This window comes from Podarcis cretensis (genome assembly GCF_951804945.1).
Source record: "Podarcis cretensis genome assembly, chromosome: 4".
In the NCBI taxonomy this organism is placed as follows: domain Eukaryota; kingdom Metazoa; phylum Chordata; class Lepidosauria; order Squamata; family Lacertidae; genus Podarcis; species Podarcis cretensis.
The window spans coordinates 3,207,041-3,227,288 of record NC_137173.1 but is presented as its reverse complement, the minus strand read 5'-3'; the positions used below and the strand labels follow the sequence as shown (position 1 = coordinate 3,227,288).

Genomic DNA, 20,248 nt, shown 5'->3' with positions numbered 1-20,248 from the left:
GGACACTGGACCAGACGGGCCGTGTGGCTTCATCCAGCAGGGCTCTCTGCCTCTGTCCTTATGAGCGCAGGTGCAGCTGGCTCCTGATCCCGGGGTCAGCCCTCTGCCCAGCCCACACCCCTCTCCTTTGGGGCCTTACTATTTCCGACAGCAATTTGTTAGTGAAATCCACACCAGGAAGAGGAACAATGGCCTTTCTGTGGCAGGAGGAGAAAAGACTGGCTGCTGTGCTGCTGGCAGGACCCAAACCAAGCCAGACAAAGGCTGCATTAGCTTCCCCATGGAGGTCGGAAGCCAAACAGCCCAAGACGATGGCCAACGACCCCCCCCCCAACAGGTTTACCTAGGGGGCACTAAGGGAAAGGGGGATCAGTGGGGGGGGGGGGCGGCGCTGGCTATCAGACTACATCCTGCATTGGACTGGATGACCCTTGCGCTCCCTTCCAACTCCACCATTCTGTTCTTTAATTCAACCAAATAGTTCTAATGTGATTTTGAATGTATGCGCAATCCAGTGTTACTGTTGTGAATGATGTTGAGTAATTATATTCATCAGTGGGTCGTTCAAACTGCTGTTCTGCCCAATGCATTTCAGAGTATAGGGAGGGGTGGGGATGACTCTTAAAGGTTTGGGAGCCGCTGATCCAGTTGGAGACCATGGAAAAGGCAAGAGCTGGGTGGCCACAGGCTCACTGATTTGCAGAGTTGGCAGGGACCCCAAGGGTCATCTAGACCAACCCCCTCCAAGGCAGGCAACCCAGGTAAAGAAAATGCTGGGTGTGGCCACCCCATGGTTTCTATCTGAGTTCCATCAAACTCAGACAACACAGCCACATGATACTAGAGTTGATGGTCTGAAACATCAGAAGGGCACCTGGTTAGCAGGCCTAGAGGTCTGTTGAAACATCCCGCAGGGTGGGAAGTTGCTGGGCTGGAGGCCATCACTGCAGGGCTGGCTCCAGCTGTAGCCATCAGAGGACCAGACTGCCTCTTTGGCCTGCACAGGAGCCAAGGGCCTGCTTTGGGTGCAGAAGGTCCCCGGGAGATGAGACCTGCGCCTCTAGAGGGAGGAGCGAAGGGTGGCGGCCAGGGAGAGGGGGACCCCCCCCCCCAGACACTTGGCTCCATTGAAGACAGCCACTTCCAAGCAGCTGCTCCTTCTTCCGGCAACCCAGAGAACTTGCGGGTGTCCAGTGAAGCCGAACCTTGAGAAAACCAGGACAGATAAAAGGAAAGTCCTGCAGGAGGAAGCGATGGCCACTATTTGGACGGCTTTAAAAGAGGATTCTACAAATTCATGGAAAGAGCTATCAGTGGCTACTAGCCACAATAGCTCGGCTCCCACTGCAAAATTAAGATGCTGGACTAGGTGGGTCATTGGCCTGATCCACTTCTTAGAAGAGGCGCGAAGGGCTCCAGCTGTGCTCCGAGAGCGGCAAGGGCTTCCTGTGACCTCTGGGTTATTGATGCAGCCTCTGACCCAGCCTGATCCATTTGGCGCCAGCCAGACCCTCCCTCTCGGTTGCATTTTTAGCCGAGGGGAACTGAAAATGCAGCCTCAGCTCCCGCTTCACCTCCCTCAGCAGTTCCTGCTCTGTGCAGACACGGCAGAGTCCACAGCCCTTAAGAAGCCTCTTGGACACCCACCCTGCAGAGCCCAGGTCCACCTGCAGCCAGGCTACTTTTGACTTGGAAGGCCAAGTCTCTGGGCCACATGCTGCCTGCGGGGTCTCCAGAGGCTGAGAGCATCCCCCCTACTCAATTCTCGCCTTTGGCAAGCTGGAACCACACACCCCACCACCACCACCCCACCACCTGCATGACCTGGAGAAAGTGGACGGGACAAACTTTTCCTCCCTCGTAACACTAGAATTCTTGGGCATCCCACAAAGCGGAAGGATTTGGGACTTTAAAAAGGCCTTGCTCCTGCAGCACATCGTTAAACTACGTCCCTCGTTCCTTCCTGCAGGAAGCAGCGATGGGCACCAACCTGGACGGTTTTAAAAGAGGTCCAAGAATAGAGAGGACGTGGGGGGGGTGGTTTGGAGCTGCATCTTTATTTATCTGAGGCCAGCAAGAGAAAACACTCCAGGTACTTTTGCACAACGTGATTTTAAAGGAGGAAAGAAGGTCCGGAATGGGAAGCCTCCTTCCGCCCCTTGCTGAAGGAGATGAGGCGAGGACGTCTCGGGTCAGGTCATGCCAACATCCTCCCCGCATTGCCGACGGGCTGCAGCTTGCGAGTCCGATTCAGAGGAGGCAGGAAGCTTCACTGGCGTGTTGCGCAAGGAGGCGTGACGACGCCAAAGGTTCTTCTTTCCACCGGAGGCAATTAAGAAAGCAAAAATGGAGGCACGAGGGGCTGTGGCTGGGCTCTCCGCAGCGCCAGAAAACTTGCCGGAGCAATTCAGATCCTGAGACTCTCCAGTTCAAAAACATTCCAGCAAGTTTCTAGTCCCCACCACACACACACATACACCAGGGCTCACTTAATTATTTTTTCCCCTTCCTGTTGTAGTGACTGGCTAAGCACTGCTTGATTTTTAATCCCAGTTTGGCAGACCTGCCACGGAACACCTGAACAAAACTCAATTGCTGCTGCTGGTGGTGGTTCATGGAGCGCCGTTCAAGGTCCTCTGACTGTGCAGCGAAGCTGAGCAATGGGTGGGCAATGTGCAAGCCAGCGGGGGCTTCTCAGTCGGAGTCACATAGCTGGAACAAGCAGGTGGGGAACTGCAGAGGTTTGGTTATCACAGCGTTCTTCCTAGTCTGTCTTTTTACTGTTAAGTGTACACACACACACACACACAGCGCCCCTGGCTACTGACTGCAGAAATATGAAAGGCGAAAGAGTCCACTTCTAGCAGGCCAGGAAGGCAGGAGTTCCTGTTTTTCAGAAGGAAGTGCGGGTGGGGGGGGGGGAGACACACCACAGACAGTCAGTTTGACCGGAGCCTCTGGGGCTGTGAACAATGCATCTTGGGGAGAGGAACTGCCTAGATGAATGGGAAGTCTCTGCAAGCCTGGTGCCCCTCCAAAATCATTTTTATTGATTTTATTATTTCATAAAATTTACGCATTGCTGGATTGTAAAAAAAAAGGAGAGGAAAAAACCAAGAACCTCAAAACACTTTACCAAAAAAAAATAAAAATCCAAATAATAAAATTATGCATCAGGAAAATTAACTGCAACGAGGGCTAGGCGATATATTGATATAACTTCCAAAAGCCGTTTGAAGTCTGTATCATGATAATCAGTTTCATGATTTTTGATCTGGCAATATATTGTGAATATATATATATAAAAGTAAAGGTAAAGGTACCCCTGACCGTTAGGTCCAGTCATGGCCGACTCTGGGGTAGTGGTGCTCATCTCGCTCTATAAGCCAAGGGAGCTGGCGTACAGCTTCCTGGTCATGTGGCCAGCATGACTAAGCCACTTCTGGCGAACCAGAGCAGCGCACGGAAATGCTGTTTACCTTCCCGCCAGAGTGGTACCTATTTATCTACGTGCACTTTGACGTGCTTTCAAACTGCTAGGTTGGCAGGAGCAGGGACCGAGTAATGGGAGCTCACCCCGTCGCAGGGATTCGAACTGCCGACCTTCCGATCGGCGCGCCTCTCCATAGCCCTATCCTTATTTCAGACATTGTGATATATCAGTATATCGTGATGTTTAGCTGGTAATATATTGCGATGTTGAAAACCACTTATCGCCCAGCCCTCACTGCAACGATCTGAAAGCTTTTGAAAAGTTAAAAGAGCAATAAGACTAAAAACAGATTTTAAAACTCAAAGTGAACTTTCAGGATTGTCTGAACAGAAGAAATGTCTCTAGCAGGCACAGCAAAAGCAGCTGCCTGATGTCTAGGGACAGGGATTTCCAAAGTGTAGATGCTACCACACTGAGAGATTTGAGTTCTCACCAATGCGGAACAGGTGTGCTACAGCACCTGTAACCATGCCAGTTCTGCCGATCAAAGAGGTTGTAGTCATACGATCTTGCAGGTAAGCAGGTGCCAAGTTATTAAGGGCTTTATATTCTAATAGTAACACCTTGAACTTGGCCCAGTAGCAGATTGGCAGCTGGTGCAGGTCTCTGAGCACCGGGGTTCTACGCTGGCATGGTCTCACTCCCGTCAGCAATCGTGCTGCAGCATTCTGCACTGACTGCGGCTCCCGGATCAGGAGCAAGGGAAGCCCCACGCAGAGGGCATGGCAGTAATTCATGGACTGGCTGGGGCTGATGGGAGTTGTAGTCCGAAGCCGCAGGAGGGCGCCAGGTTTGCAAAGGCTGGGCTCCAGGAAGCCCCTTAGGAAATTAAAACAGGCGCATGCACAAAACCCCAAGCGCCGGGCTCTGTAAACAGGAGGTGTCCTGCATTTCGCCGCAGGTTCCTTAAGGCAAGTAGGTGCTTCAGGTGCAATTGGTGCAGCCGCCAGCTGGGGCTCGATTTGGAGAAAGGCAGGTGGGGAGATGCAGGTGGGGAGATCAGCGCCCCCCAAGAGCCCTGAGAAGCAGGCACAAAAGCCCAGAGGAGAGGGAGGGAGGACTGCAAAGGAAGCTTCTCTGTTGACAGCTGCCACGTCCCAAATTGTCACGGAGGAGTTGCAAGGGGTGGGGGGTCATCTCAGTGCTTAGAACCTCCCTGCCGAGTCTCAGCTCCCAAGAGGAAAGATTGCAGGGGGGGCTGGATGAACCCCACAGATCTCTGCGTCTGTCTGCCTTGCCATTGTCTCCTGGGGGCTGCCCTTTCAGACAATACATTTCTGAGGTCCATCAGGTTCTCACGAGCTTGAGCCGAGTGATGGCTTGGAAGCCCCCCAAAAGAAGAGGGGAAACAAGGTCCCAGCAACCAGAGATGGTGTTTGGGGGCCTGAGCCCCCAAGGAAGCGTTATCATCGTCCCAGGCAAACTGTGCAGGTCATTAGTGCAAACGTGGCCGTTTTTCCATCTTGGACGCTGCAACGTCATCTGTGGCCTTGGGTCCCTGGCTAATCCAAACAAGCTGAGCCACAGAATCATAGGGGATGCCCGAGGGCCGCTAGACCGCCCCCTGCAATGCGGTAACCGCAGCTCAAGAATCCCTGCCGAAAAGCCCCAGAGGAAGGCGAGCCCACCACCCCAGGTTATCCACTTCACTGCCGAACGGCTCACGCCTTACAAAGATCTCCTTCCTAGTAATTTGAATTGGGGAATCTGGGCAGGAACGGTGGCAAAGACAGAAAGGAAAAGTCACATCTGGGGAAGAAAGAGGAGGAGGGGTGTGGATCCTTCATTCAGGAGGGGGAATGGGATAAGGAGACCCCCCAGCCCTGAACGGCCAACCACCCCCGAGGGCACCCGTTTGCGGCCCTGGCGGGCAGGGTCAGCGCTGGGCAGCGTCCCCCTTCACAAGAGTGCGCAGGGTCTCTTGGCCTTGACGGGGGCCGGGTTGAGGACGGCACGGACGGCCTCTGTGAAGACGTCCTTGATGCCCTCCTGGTTGAGGGCCGAGCACTCCATGTACTTGACGGCGTGAATCTGCCTGGAGAGGCTGATGCCCTGCTGGGTGCTGACGGGCACCTGGTTCTGCTCCTTCAGCTTCTTCACCGCCTCCGGGCTGGAGCGGAGATCCTTCTTGGTGCCCACCAACAGGATGGGGACGTCGGGGCAATGGTGGCACACCTCCGGGTACCACTTGTGCTTGACGTTCTCGTAGGAAGGCGGGCTGGCGATGGAGAAGCAGATGATGAAGACGTTGGTCTGCGGGTAGGAGAGCGTCCTCAGGCGGTCATACTCCTCCTGGCCGGCCGTGTCCCACAGGTTGAGGCTGATCGTCCGGCCGTCCACCACGCTCTGGGCGCTGTAGTTGTCGAAGACGGTGGGGATGTACTCCTTGGGGAAGGCGTTGGTCGTGTAGCAGATGAGCAGGCAGGTCTTGCCCACCGCCCCGTCCCCCACCACCACACACTTGATGCTCTGCATCGCGGCTGCCCTGGCACCTCCTCTCCTCTCGCCTTCAGAAATCTGCAGGGGGAGAGACAGAAGGAAGACACAGTCAGGGCAAGGAGAAGCCCAAGAGGAAGAAGCTGCTTAGACTGAGGTCCCTCCTTGCTCAATATTGTCTACATGCCTCGCTCGGTATTGGCTACACTCCTCACTCAGTATTGTCTACACGCCTCACTCGGTACTGTCTACACGCCTCGCTCGGTATTGGCTACACTCCTCACTCAGTATTCTCTGCACGCCTCGCTCGGTATCGTCTACACGCCTTGCTCAGTATTGTCGGGAACGAGGCGGCAGTAAATCACACTGTGCAAGTTTGCATCAACTCTTTATTAGCAAGAATGCAAACTGCACAAACTGGGCAAAGCATCAGGCTTTATGAGCGCAGCAGCTTATCCCCGGTAGGTCTTGCCCCGTGAGTCAGTTGCCGAGACTGAAAGTCCCCGCCTTCCCACAGCCATCTAAGTCCCTTACTCTCCAGAACTTTGTCCAAGCAATTGGAGACTGTGCTTGCATGAAGCTCACTTCTCCTCTGCCCTTTTTCTGCCTCTTCTGATTCTGGGAGACCAGTGGGGAGGGGAGTTTGTCCCAGCAGGAAAGGGAGACTCTTGCAGGTTTTCCACTGTGAGAACAGGATGCTGGACCAGATGAGCCACTAGCCTGATCCAGCAGCAAGATCCTACATCAGACACCCATCTGGAAGCAACCCCCCAAGCTCTCTCAGGGGTGAACACAACAGCCCCCCCCCCCAACCAGTAGCTGTTCCACACAGATCTGCAAGCAAGCATCTCATGCCCTCCGTCTGTCGAGATCTGCATCTCTCTGAGACTGGGTTACTTGCTTTGATACAAGGAAAGGCATCATATAATTCATTTCAATTCATAATATTCTTCATTGATCTTCATTTGCATACTCAACAGCAATTACCACAGTAGAAGAATGGCGACAGAAGGTAATGGAATATGCAGAATATGGAATATGCAGAAATAGCTAGATTAACGGGGGAAATTCGACAACATGGCGATGAAACGTTTCAAAAGGAACGGGGGGAAATTTCTGTCATGCATAGGAAGGATAAGGTGAAATAGTGAAACCAGCAGAACTGAAATAAACCTCATAATGTGAAATACAAAGGAAATTTCTGGATAAAGAAAATAATGAAAAGTAAAATGTATAATGTGATTAATCTAATCAATGGTAGTTGTAAATGAATAGACAATAAGAATTGTATATACAGGAGGATTTATTTGGCTATAGACACTCTATGGACAAATACGAAAGAAGAACAATAATATGCAAAATGGATGAAAGCAATGTGAAAAATTTAGATGTGATATAAAAAGCCAGAAGGAAGGAAGGAAGGAAGGAAGGAAGGAAGGAAGGAAGTTGGCTCTTAGGATCAAATATAAATGTAAAATATAATAATTCATTTCAGCCATGCTTCTGAATCTCACTTGCTAGGGGGAGTCGCTCCAGTGCTCGAATCCTGCTTGCGAGTTTCCCGCTGGGAGAACAGGATGGTGGAAGAGACAGGGCACTGGCCTGATCCTGCAGGGCTGCTCTCTTGCTCTTACTGCCCCTGCGTCTGGAGGCTCCGCTTTGGGGTCTGACCAGTGGGCCTCTTTCCCCCTTGCCCATCCCAGGCAGCCTTCCACAGCCCTGCCAAGCGCCAAGGCAGGCAGCAGAGCTAATCTCCACCCCAGCCGCCTCCCTCCCTTGCTCTGAGGGTCAGAGATAAGGGCCGGCCAACGACTGGAGGGCAAGAGGCAGAGAGGGGCTGGGAACTGCCGGCCGGCCGGCCGCTGAAGGCAGGAAATGATTCAGAAGCAAATGTAAGATCACGAGTCTCTAGCGAGATCACAGGCAGTGACTAAGGTCTGGGCAGAAAACTCGAATTGCTGTTTATTCCGATTCAGCAGTAAAGAGCGGAGTTTCGCAGGGAAAGGGCCGGGGCAAAAAGAAACATGCTCAGAAACTGTTGGACCTGTTTCTAGAACATGTGGAAGACCCCCCAAGTCTGTGTATTACACGAGGAGCGCAAGCAAGGAGGCCTCGGGGCGCTGTACTTGTGTGAAGTTAAATAATGTGTGCTCTATTACAGTCATACCTCGGGTTACAGACACTTCAGGTCGCGTTTTTTTGGGTTACGGACCGGCGAAACCCGGAAGTACCGGAACGGGTTACTTCCAGGTTTCGGCGGTCGCGCATGCGCAGAAGCGCTAAATTGCGCTTTGTGCATGCGCAGAAGCACTGAATCGCAACCTGCGTGTACGCAGACGTGCCGCTGCAGGTTGCGGACGCTGTGGGATGCGAACGTGCATCCCGCACGGATCGCGTTCGCAACCCAAGCGTCCACTGTATTTGCATTTATGCCCCACCTTTGAGGGGCAGACAGGGCCCGGCCACCCGGGAAGGGAGCCCATCTAGGAGAAGGGAAATTCTGGCCCTAAACCTCCACTGCCTTGTGGGATATCTCTGGGAGAAGAAAAGGCTCAGGGGTGAAACCCACACCAACTCGGAGTGGAGTCCCTAAGGCAGTTGGATGGCGCCTTGTATGCTGCCTTCCGGTGCCAAACGCCTTGCTCTGCTTTCCTTCATGGGGGGGTCTTGTCTTCTGAGCAGCCCAGCACCTCCAGACCCACCGCCCAGGCTTGCACCCCAGATATGTCACTTCGTTGCTGCCAAGGCAGCAAAAACAACACGGCAGGCAGCCGTTATGAGTTACCGATCTCTGCAGCCACAGCAGGCGCTGGGATTATCCTGCGGTTTGCCTTCACCCCCGGAGGCGCACTCCATTGTCTCTCGAGGTGGACGGGTGCCAACAACCAACCCACCTTCCGTCTAAGAACCCAATGGATGGTGTGCAAGGTTTTCTCTCTTCCCTCTCCCCCACCTCCCAGGTAAATAATCAAGTGAATGAATGAGTGAATAAGTCCACCTCTTCTGCTAATATTCTCTGCTACATTTGGGCTGTTGTGCAATTGATTTCAGCTCCTGGGCTTCACACGAACAGTGGAATTGTCTCCTCTCTCCCTGCTCTTAGTTCCACACTGGCTTATTTTGGTTCCCTCGCTGCCAAAAGTGACCTTACGGGGAACCAGGCAGAGGGCCTTCTTGGTGATGGCGCCCGCCCTGTGGAACGCCCTCCCACCAGATGTCAAAGAGAACAACAACTACCAGACTTTTAGACGACATCTGAAGGCAGCCCTCTTTAGGGAAGCTTTTAATGTTTAATAGACTATTGTATTTTAATATTTAATATTCTGTTGGAAGCCGCCCAGAGTGGCTGGGGAAACCCAACCAGATGGGCAGGGTATAAATAATAAATTAATTGTTATTATTATTATTATTATTAACACAAGGACCTTGAACCTGGATTGGCAGTAAGTGGGCAACCAGTGTGGCTGTTTCCACAATGGGCCCCCATGTTCTCTTTTTTTTCTTTTCCAATAATATTTATTAAAGTTTCAACATTACAGAAATAAAAAGTAAACATACCACATTAAACATTAAACAAAAACAAAACAACACATCTCAATATAAAAAAAGAAAAAAAGAAAGAGAAATAAAACCCATTAAACAAAAACAAAAACACAAAGAAAAATACATCAAAATACAAAATATTTAACTGAGTCAAAGTTAAATTTAACGGAGGACCCAGCCGAAAAGGAAAAGAGAAAACGGCTAAAGGAGAAGGAATTCACTACCGGCGGTAAGAACAAAATGGAGTATAGCGGAAAGCTGGGGAGAGAAAGTAAGAAGTAAGAAAGTAACCGCTAAGTGGGTTTGGAGGAAAGACCTCAGACACAAAGTATAAAAAGTCTGAGGCAAAGTTATAAAGAAACAATTTAATGGACTTAAAGGACTTAAAGGACTCAACGGAGGATTTAAAGGACTTAATGGAATAGAGTGAAGAGAAAGGAAATTTCTTGTTACCATCAGATCGGAGATAAGCACAGCAGCAGCTGATGTGAGTTTGGGGAGCGGCGGTATCACACTTAAAGTTCTTTTTAAAACAAAGTATGTTTGAAGGGACCGCTTCTAATTAAGATCAAACAATAGATAATCTCTTTTCCACAGTTTTGCCCCTAAAAATTTTGAATAAAAGGCAGAGACTGGTACATAGTAAATGCAGTTAAACCCCTGCAAACTCCGATAAAAAGCGGATATAATCTGAGCGGTCACAAGAGGAACACCTAAGGGACTGAAGTGAAAGAAAGCGGCGTAAGGACTGGGGGTTTAAAGTGAAGGGACCATTGCTGCAAAATACTCCTCGACACACAACTTTTTGCTCACATCCTCAGACAGACTGCTCCCAGAGAGAGTCCAGCCCCCATAGAGAACAGATTAAAGAGAGACATCTCACCATCGAAGCAGATTATATAGTTTATATGGAAGGAGACTGAGTTAATTCTGGGAGAAGGAGCTCCAAGACACTAAAGCCTTTTGTGCTATAGACTATTTATTTCTATTCAACCTACTCTCTGGACTAGATACGTGTTTCTATTTTTTTTTTTTTTTTGGATTGGGACCTCTCTTTTCTTTTTTTTTTTTTCTTTTCTTTTTTATCCCTTTTCTCTTCTACCTCCCCTCCCCCCACAAGACTGTATAATTGTATAACTGACTTTTTGCTATACCCTTGCCTAGCTTTCGTTGAGTGATACAGCCAGACTTCGGGATTTGTATTCTTGGCAGATTTTTGTGTCAGTTAAAAGGCTGACAGGGTTATAATATAAGTAAGCTAGAACATACAAAATGAAAAAAGCAGTGGGAACTCCAATGGAAAGGAGGCCATCTAGACAGGAAGAAGGGAAAGAGGGGAAAGAAATCAAAGATTATGATAACTTGATGGCCGAGATAAGGAAAGAATTTAAAAATAACGAGCAATATATTGAAAGAAAGCTATTGGAAGTACAGGATACCTTAAATAAGAAACTGGAGGGGGTGGTAAGTGAATTGACAGGACAAGTTAAAGATCTAACGGTAAGAACCAAGGTTCTGGAAGATACAACGAAAAGGGTGCAAAAAGATGCGAAAGATAGTAAGAAGGAGGTGGACAGGATTAAAATAGAAGTCAAGGAAATAGGAAAGATACAAGAAGAGTTACTGGATAGTTTGGCGATGACTCAGATGAGACAAAATCAATTAAACTTGAAATTTAGAGGGATACCAGAGAAAATAAATGAGAATATAAGATCCAAAATGGTTACAGAGCTAGCAACATGGTTAGGCAGGAAGGAAGAAGAGATAAATAGCTCCTTAGCAAATACTTTTCGGATAAAAGTAAAATCGGCCAAGGCTAAGGGGAAGAAACTACCCGGGGATGTACTGGCTATGTTTAACTCGCTGGAGCTAAGAAATGAAATATTGAAACAGAACCATAGTAAAAGATTATACATAGAAGGAAGCTCAATTATTATATTTAAAGAGATCCCTTCGAGATTTCTTCGAAGGAGAGATGTTTATAAAAAAATAACCAATCAGTTGAAGAAAAATGGGATCTTATACAGATGGGAGTTTCCGGAAGGTATCTCCTTTTACTTTAAAGAAAAAAGATTCAAACTGTCCACTCCCTCCGAACTAGAAAAATTTGCAAGGAGATATGAGAAAGATCTTGGAAAGATGGTAGGTGAGGAGGAGGTGGTTGAGAAGCAGGGGGATGAATGCGAGGAGGAGAGGAGTGAAAGAGAAGAGAGAGAGACCAATCTACTAGAAGAAGGGGAAGAACCAGAGAAAGAAGAAAGGGAACAGTAGTCTATAGCCAGATTTGATAATTTAAATAGAAGTGTACAATAATGGCATTAAAAGTATTAACTTGGAATGTGAATGGGATGAACAATAAAAATAAAAGGAACCAGATTTCACACACATTATTAAAGAAGAACCTTGACCTAGTCTGTTTACAAGAGACTCATGTAACGAATAAGCACAGGAGAATTTTAAGCAATAAGAAATTAGGTTTGGATTTTGTGTCTTCAGACAAGGTCAAGAAAAGAGGTGTGGTATTATATATAAAGGAAAAATTTGAGCCACAATTGCTGCACAAAGACGATCAAGGGAGGCTGATAGTGGTGCAGATGATGTTTCAAGGAGAAAAGATAATTGTGGTAGGAATATATGCTCCCAATGATAAAAAATCAGCCTTTTTCTCTGAACTAGGCAACAAGTTACTTGAGTGGATAGATCAAAAAATGATATTGTTGGGAGACTTCAATGGTGTTGTCTCACCAAACCTGGATAAGTCAACCAAAAAGCAGGAATCGAAAGAAGGTAAATTACCCAGATCCTTTTTTGAGCTGATAAATAACATGGGCCTAATTGACGCCTGGAGATTTAAAAACCCCACCATTAAACAGTACACTCATTTTTCAAATCCAAAGCAGAGCTGGGGGAGGATAGATAGTGTTTGGATATCAAAAGAATTGGTACAGAATCTAATTAAGTCAGAAATTCTTGCACAAATCATATCCGACCACAATCCGGTAACTATTGAGTTAAAAGTTAAAGACGTTAGAACAGGCAGATGGAGAATGAATGAAGCTTTATTTAACGATCAGAGGATAATAGCCAAGGCCAAGGAAACAATCGGAGAATATTTCAATTGGAACTTAAATCAGGGAACAGCGATAGAGACGGTATGGGATGCAGGAAAGGCAGTCATGAGGGGCTTTCTGATCCAGAAAAATAGTCATCTAAGAAAAGAAAAAGGGAAAAAGAAAGAGCAGATTTTAACACAGATTATGGAGAATGAAAGAAAACTGATAATCAACCCCGGCGATGAAGCCGCAAAAAATAACATAAAGATATTACAAGCTAAATTCTCTATGGTAACTAATGAGGAGATTGAATGGAAAATAAAAATGATGAAACAGAAAAATTTCGAATCAGCTAATAGGATCGGGAAATATTTAGCGTGGCAAATAAGAGAAAGGAGGAAACAAAACACAATATCCAAGATAAAAGACGGAGACAAGATAATAGAGGATCCAAAAGAAATAAAAAAGGTATTTCAGAAATATTATAAAGATTTATATAAAAGAGGGAAAGAAACAGATAGCGAAATAGAGGGTTTTTTACAAGAACACCACCTGCAACAAATAGCAGAGGAAGAAAAAGAGTTATTAGATCAGCCGATAACACAAGAAGAAATTCAAAGGGCAATAAAAAAGACGAAGATTGGAAAGGCGCCAGGACCAGATGGCCTACCGGCCAAATATTATAAAGTACTAAGTGAACAGGTATCGCCAATTCTATGCGAAGTAATGAATAACATTTTAAAAGAAGGAAGGATACCGAACACCTGGAAGGAAGCCTATATTACATTAATTCCCAAAAAGGACGTAGATGCCTCAGACGTGAAGAACTACAGACCAATCTCGTTATTGAACAACGATTACAAGTTATTTGCAGACGTATTGGCAGAAAGATTAAAAAAAGTATTAAATAATAGAATTCATAGAGACCAAACAGGCTTCCTTCCGGGGAGACAACTGAGGGAGAATGTTAGGAACGTGATTGACATTATCGAATATTTAGATACTAGAATAGATATACAGGCGGCGCTGATATTTATAGATGCCGAAAAGGCATTTGACAATGTCTCTTGGGACTTTTTGAAGAAAAGTTTGAAAATGATGGGGATAGGAGAAAAATTCAGAAAAGGTATTGAGGCTATCTATTGGGAACAGAATGCAAAACTGGTAATAAACAATTCAACATCAGATGCCTTCAATATATTTAAAGGAACTAGGCAAGGATGCCCCCTGTCTCCTTTACTATTTATAACAATATTAGAAATATTTAACAAGAGACTAAGGGAATCAAAAGAGGTTAAAGGAGTTAAGATTGGATCAAAGGAATACAAAATTAAAGCTTTTGCTGACGATATTGTATTAACATTAGAAGACCCAAAACAAAGTGTACAAGAAGCCCTGCAAAACCTTGAAGAATTTGGTGCTGTGTCAGGGTTCAAGGTAAATAGGAATAAAACGAAAATGTTAGTCAAAAACTTAACAAAGGATGAGACGACAGAATTAGAACAAAGGGCGGGAATTATGACCGCTAAAAAGGTGAAATATCTTGGGGTCTGGATCACGACAAAAAATATCAACTTATATAAAGACAACTATGAGATCACCTGGAGGAAGATTAAGAAAGATTTAGAAATCTGGGAGAGAATGAAACTATCCTTTCTAGGAAGGATAGCGGTAGTTAAAATGAATGTTCTGCCCAGAATGTTGTTTTTATTTCAAACAATTCCTGTACTTAGAGGTTTGAGTCGATGCAAAGAATGGCAGAGAGCTCTCGCAAGATATATCTGGCAAGGGAAAAGACCCCGAATAAAAATGAAAATATTGGTGGATAAAAAAGAAAGAGGGGGCTTCTCCATGCCGGATTTGAGTCTTTATTACGAGGCGGCATGTTTGGTATGGCTAAAGGATTGGATAAAACTGGAAAACACAGATTTATTGGATTTGGAGGGCTTTGACAACAGGTTCGGGTGGCACTCGTACCTGTGGTATGGAAAAGCCAAGATACACAGGGGGTTCTCAAATCACATCTTCAGGGGACCTATATTTCAGGTATGGGAGAGGAACAAAAATCTTCTAGAAAGAAAGACCCCATGGTGGATTTCACCAATAGAGGTACTGGCTATTAAGAAAATCAATATGGAAGAAAAGAATGCCACATATAAAGAACTTACAATTAAAACAGAACAAGGTGTCAAACTTAGACCGTATGAGGAGGTTAAAAACCAATTTACTAGCTGGTTGCAATATCACCAGGTGAATGGTTTATTGAATGAAGATAAAAAGAAAATAGGATTTGAAGATAAAAAATCTAGATTCAATGAAGAAGTGGTAGAGAGTGAGAGTAAAGTTCTATCTAAGATCTATAACATATTATTGGACTGGTACACAAAAGACGAGGAGGTGAAGGAGGTAATGATAAAGTGGGCGATGGATATCGGTCACAATATCGAGTTTGAAAGATGGTTGGAACTATGGAATAACAACATAAAGTTTACGGCTTGTATGGCATTGAGGGAAAATATCTGGAAAATGATGTATAGGTGGTATCACACGCCGGCAAAACTGGCAAAAATGTATAGATTAAAGAATAAAAGTTGCTGGAAGTGTGGAGAAGTAGAAGGTGACCTCTACCATATGTGGTGGTCTTGTAGTAAAGTGAAAGTGTTTTGGGAATTAGTTTATAATGAACTTAAAAAAATCTTTAAATACACCTTTCCCAAAAAACCGGAAGCCTTCTTGCTGGCAATGCCAGGCAAAGAAATCCAAAAAGAGGACAAAATGCTATTCCTCTATGCCACCACAGCCGCAAGAACCATGTTAGCGCAAAACTGGAAAACGGAAATAATACCTAGCATAAGCGATTGGAAAGTAAAAATGGTAAACTATGCTGAACTTGCTAGATTAACAGACAGAATTCGAGATCATGATGAACAGAAATTTCAAAAAAACTGGAGTAAATATTGGAAATATATTGGAAATGAACTCTAGAAAGCACTGGCGGTTTTAGGATTAACACTTACAGAGAAAAATTAATATTTAAGATTAAAAAGAAAATACGTGATCGTGGAATTTATTTGAAACTTACCAAAAGGGTGGAAGGGAGTCCAGGGCTCTTAAATAGAGCCCAAATATAGAGAATTTTTTGTTGGTGTATCTGTTTTTGTTTGTGCTTTGTATAAACGAGGAGAGAGAATGTAAATTATCTAGAATTAATATGTTTATTAATAAGTGTATTTTGTTTCTTTTGTTCTTTTTTCGATGTGTGTGATTGTACATTGTGAATAAAAATGTATTTAAAAAAAGAAAAGAAAAAAAGAAAAATACATCAGATCTCCTCATTATTATTCTTTCATTAACTTATTTCCTTGACCTCCTCACACCTCCCTTTTTTGTATTCTAAGTCAATTATCTATTTCAGCAAATCCTTTCCCTCTTTTTAAATTTTTGTCCTGTAAATTGCTTTAATATAATGTAGCTTTGCTTTTCCTCCTTTCACCAATTAACAGTCAGTTATTCCCAAATCCTTTATATCATTCCTGCTAAAATCATATAATATTATTCCAACATCCTTCTAACAAATATCAATTTTACAATGTTTCTGTAAATAGTCTTTAAATTTCCTCCAATCTTCCTCCACCGACTCTTCTCCCTGGTCTCGGATTCTGCCAGTCATTTCCGCCAGTTCCATATAGTCCATCACCTTCATCTGCCACCCCATGTTCTCGACTAGAAGCCCCCGTCAGCAATCTGGCTGCAGCATTCTGCACCAGGGGGAGCTCCACCCCCAAGGGCAGCCCCACAAAGAGCGCCTTACAGTAGTCCAGCCTCGAGATTCCCAACGTGTGATGGACTGTTGCAATAAGTGCAGGCCCTACATAAGCCTTCCTGGGGGGCTCCTTGGATTTCAGTAAATATCTTAGGGGGGCAATTGGAGATAAGTGCACTAAGCCTCTCCCAAACACCCCAATTGCTGTCCCTATAGAGCAGCAATGGCCAGACTTGGCCCTCCAGCTGTTTTGGGACTACAATTCCCATCATTTCCTTTTTCCTTTCTCTTTCTGTGACGGAACTCCTATTTGGGGACTTCCTTGGCTTTTTTCTAGCCCACGTAGGACCAGTCTGGATAGTTGGCCTTGGTGAAGATTTGACGTTTTCATCCCCCCAAAAATTTGTGATTTGAGTTTCTACTGAAAGGAGGCTGCATTTTAATCTTGTTTTTTAAGTTGTATTTTAATCAGTTGCTTTTATACCTGGTGTTAGCCATCCTGAGCCCGGTCTTGACTGGGGAGGGCAGGGTATAAATAAAATTTATTAGATTATTATTATTATCATCCCTGACCACTGGCCCTGTTAGCTAAGGATGATGGGAGTTGTAGTCCCAAAACAGCTGGAGGGCCATGTTTGGCCATCATCGCTATACAAGAAGCCTCAGAAGGGCCCCCCCCCAACCTGACGACAGCCAGGAAAGCCGCTCTCTCGTCTAGCAGAGTCTGTAGGGCTGGGTGGGGAGGAAGAGGCCTGATCCATAAATACACCCAGCAGCTTTCGGTATATTTAGCGCAGCTCTGGCCTCGGCTGCGTCCGGCTCCGACTGCCATTAATCTTAAATCTGCAAAGTGGGGGAAGCTGAGAGGCAGTTGCCTAAAAGGTTTCTTGGCAAGGCGGAAAGGCAGGTCCTTGTTTCTGGGCTGTGGGGTGGCTGTGGGGAGGGGGACGACCCACAGGAGCTGCCTCCTCGGGCTTTGCTCTTTAGGTAAGGAAAAGCTGGCAGGAGTTTTGACGCTTTGACGTCCCCTGTCTCCCCAGAGCTGGAGACCACCCAGCAAAGCACAAGACTAGGCTGCTGGATCAAGCCAATGGCCCGTCCAGCCCAGCAATCCTGTCCTCACAGTAGCCAGCTAGAAGCCTATGGGAAGCCTGCAATCAGGATTCGAACCCAAGACCCCTCTCCCCATCCTGGGGTTTCCAGCAACTGGCATTCAGAAGCATCACTGTGGATGGCAGAGCAGAGCCATTGTGGCTAGTTGTTGTTGTTGTTGAGTCGTTTAGTCGTGTCCGACTCTTCGTGACCCCCTGGACCAGAGCACGCCAGGCACTCCTGTCTTCCACTGCCTCCCTCATGCTGGTAGCTTCGAGAACACTGTCCCACCATCTCATCCTCTGTCGTCCCCTTCTCCTTGTGCCCTCCATCTTACCCAACATCAGGGTCTTTTCCAGGGAGTCTTCTATTCTCATGAGGTGGCCAAAGTATTGGAGCCTCAGCTTCAGGATCTGTCCTTCCAGTGAGCACTCAGGGCTGATTTCCTTCAGAATGGAGAGGTTGGATCTTCTTGCAGTCCATGGGACTCTCAAGAGTCTCCTCCAGCACCAGAATTCAAAAGCATCAATTCTTCGGCGATCAGCCTTCTTTATGGTCCAGCTCTCACTACTGGGAAAACCATACCTTTAACTATACGGACCTTTTTGCTAAACCCTCTCCTCCTCCATGAATTTCTCTAATCTACTTTTTAAGCCGTGCAGGTTGGTGGTCCATCCCTGTTATTTTCTACGTTTCTCAGATATAACAACTGAAAATAATATTAATAATAATAATTACGTGTGTTGAATCAAATTAAAAACTCTAAGGCAGCCTATAGTCATATGATTCCTCACCTAAGTGTGAGCAGATCAACGTGTATCTTGAGCTTTTCTGTGCGTTTTCAATTTGGAAGTGAGCCTATGACCTTTTATATGCGCTTAAAGGGGTAGATGAGATCTTCTTAAAGTCATCACTATTGATTTGCGAGTAGAGACCACACCCACTACTGAAACTTATATTGGTATATTTAATAACAAGAACTCCAACTGATTTAATGTTATCTCTGTTCCAAAGGTAGGATCCCTTCCACAGCGCCCCCGTCCAGGATCCCCGTCCAGGAAAATCTCCCATGGCCGGGGGGGTGGGGTGGGGGGGCTGCCTTTGATGTCAGGAGAAGGGAAACGCCGCCGGTTGCAGAAATCTAAACAGGAAGCCAGCTAGGCAGAGACACGACCCAAGACATGTTGCTGTCAGAGGCAGGAAATCAAAGCTCTCCCCTATTGATTCACAGTGAGCACCACCCACCTGCTTAGGAAATCGCCTAAAGAAAGCCTGATCAAAGCGGACGGGGTCAGCGCAAGGGCCAGGCAGGTCCGTGGGCCTCGCACAAGAGACTTTTCCCTCCGCGCATTGGCCTAATCCTCTTTTAAAGCTATCTAGGTGGTCATTACTGTGGCAGGGAGTTCCATAGGCTAACTATGTGCTGCACGAAGGACTTCCTTTTTTAACTTCCATATTAAGGTTCACTGGAGTTCTAATGTTATGAGAAAAGGGCACAGGCTCCCCCCTTTTTTTCTCCTTGCCGTGCTTAACACTTTTATCATGCAGTCTCTTTTCTCTAAACTAAACTTTTTAGGAAGATTCTCCGCTCTGGGATCCCACAGCTAATTCTCCCCTGGTCTCCTCCTTAGCCAGCTAGCCCTGGTGATCATCTAATGTTTATTGGATGGATTTCCCACCCTAAATTTATATTTGAATTCTGAATTTATTGTTATTCACGTTTTATACTGTGTTTTTTGTTGCATCAATGAAGTGTTTTAAATTTGTTGTTAGCCGCCCTGAGCCCGGTTTTCTGAACTGGGAAGGGCGGGGTATAAATAAAAATTTATTATTATTAAACTAAACATCCCCAAACGATGCAATCTTTCTTCATATGGGGGGGGGGGTTACCCTCTTGATCGTTCTGCTTGCTCCTTTCTGAACTTTTTCCAGCTCCATTCTGAGGCGAGGCAACCAGAACTGGACACAGTTATCCCAGGCGCACCATAAGATTTGAAGAATGTGTTCATGATTCAGCCTGTTTTATTTTAAATCTCTTTCCTAATGATCTCTAGCATGGAATTTCCTCAAAAGCCCCAAACATAATGAATGCTTAGGGCGCCTTAGTGTTCCCTGAAAACGAGGCTGGATCTGCACAGAGCCCATTCAACGCAAAAAAATCCGCAAGACCTGTGCTCTCGCGACCAGAGATCTGTAGCGCCAGAGGCTTTTCTATTAGGAATTGTAGGTCCCAAAATTCCAGGGCAGCAGAAAAAAACTTTTTATAGCCAACTTCTTGTCCACCCCCTCCCCCCCCCCAAAATCCTCCCATCCTGGGAAAGCACTGGAGGTGAAAATCCTAGAATACTATCACTGGTTCAAATGTGTTTCCCACTTGTAAGAGCTCAGTCTTTCGGTGTGGTGGAACTTCCCCTCTGGAACTCCCTGCCTCATGACACCCGGCTGGCTCCGTCACTTTTCGGCGCCTGCTAAAAACCATTTCCCTTAGACAAGCCCACCCGGATATTTAGCATGCCGGTGCGTTTTTAGTTTATTGCTGGTTTTTAATTTTTTTTCCTCACAGTCTTCACAGTTTTAACAGCTGACAATCTCACCGTTTTGCTCTTTTGATAAACCACGTCGAGGTTTTCTACAACGAAGTGATCTATATACGTTTTATATATACCATATTTTTTGCTCTATAAAACTCACATTTTCTCTCCTAAAAAGTAAGGGGAAATGTGTGTGCGTCTTATGGAGCGAATGCAGGCTGCGTAGCTGTCCCAGAAGCCAGAACAGCAAGAGGGATCGCTGCTTTCACTGCGCAGCGATCCCTCTTGCTGTTCTGGCTTCTGAGATTCAGAATATTTTTTTCCTTGTTTTCCTCCT

The 20,248-nt window shown here is 46.1% G+C and overlaps 1 protein-coding gene across 2 annotated transcripts in view; it reads right to left on the bottom strand.

Moving 5' to 3' along the window:
- Nucleotides 1-2,036: 2,036 nt before the first annotated feature.
- Nucleotides 2,037-20,248, bottom strand: part of RHOG (ras homolog family member G) — a 47,258-nt gene continuing 29,046 nt past the window's right edge. For both annotated transcript variants that reach the window (XM_079974190.1, XM_079974191.1), the window contains exon 2: nt 2,037-6,010. In XM_079974190.1, the coding sequence (XP_079830316.1) occupies nt 5,393-6,010 (618 nt within the window). In that variant the 3' untranslated portion in view covers nt 2,037-5,392. The remainder of the gene's footprint in view (nt 6,011-20,248) is intronic.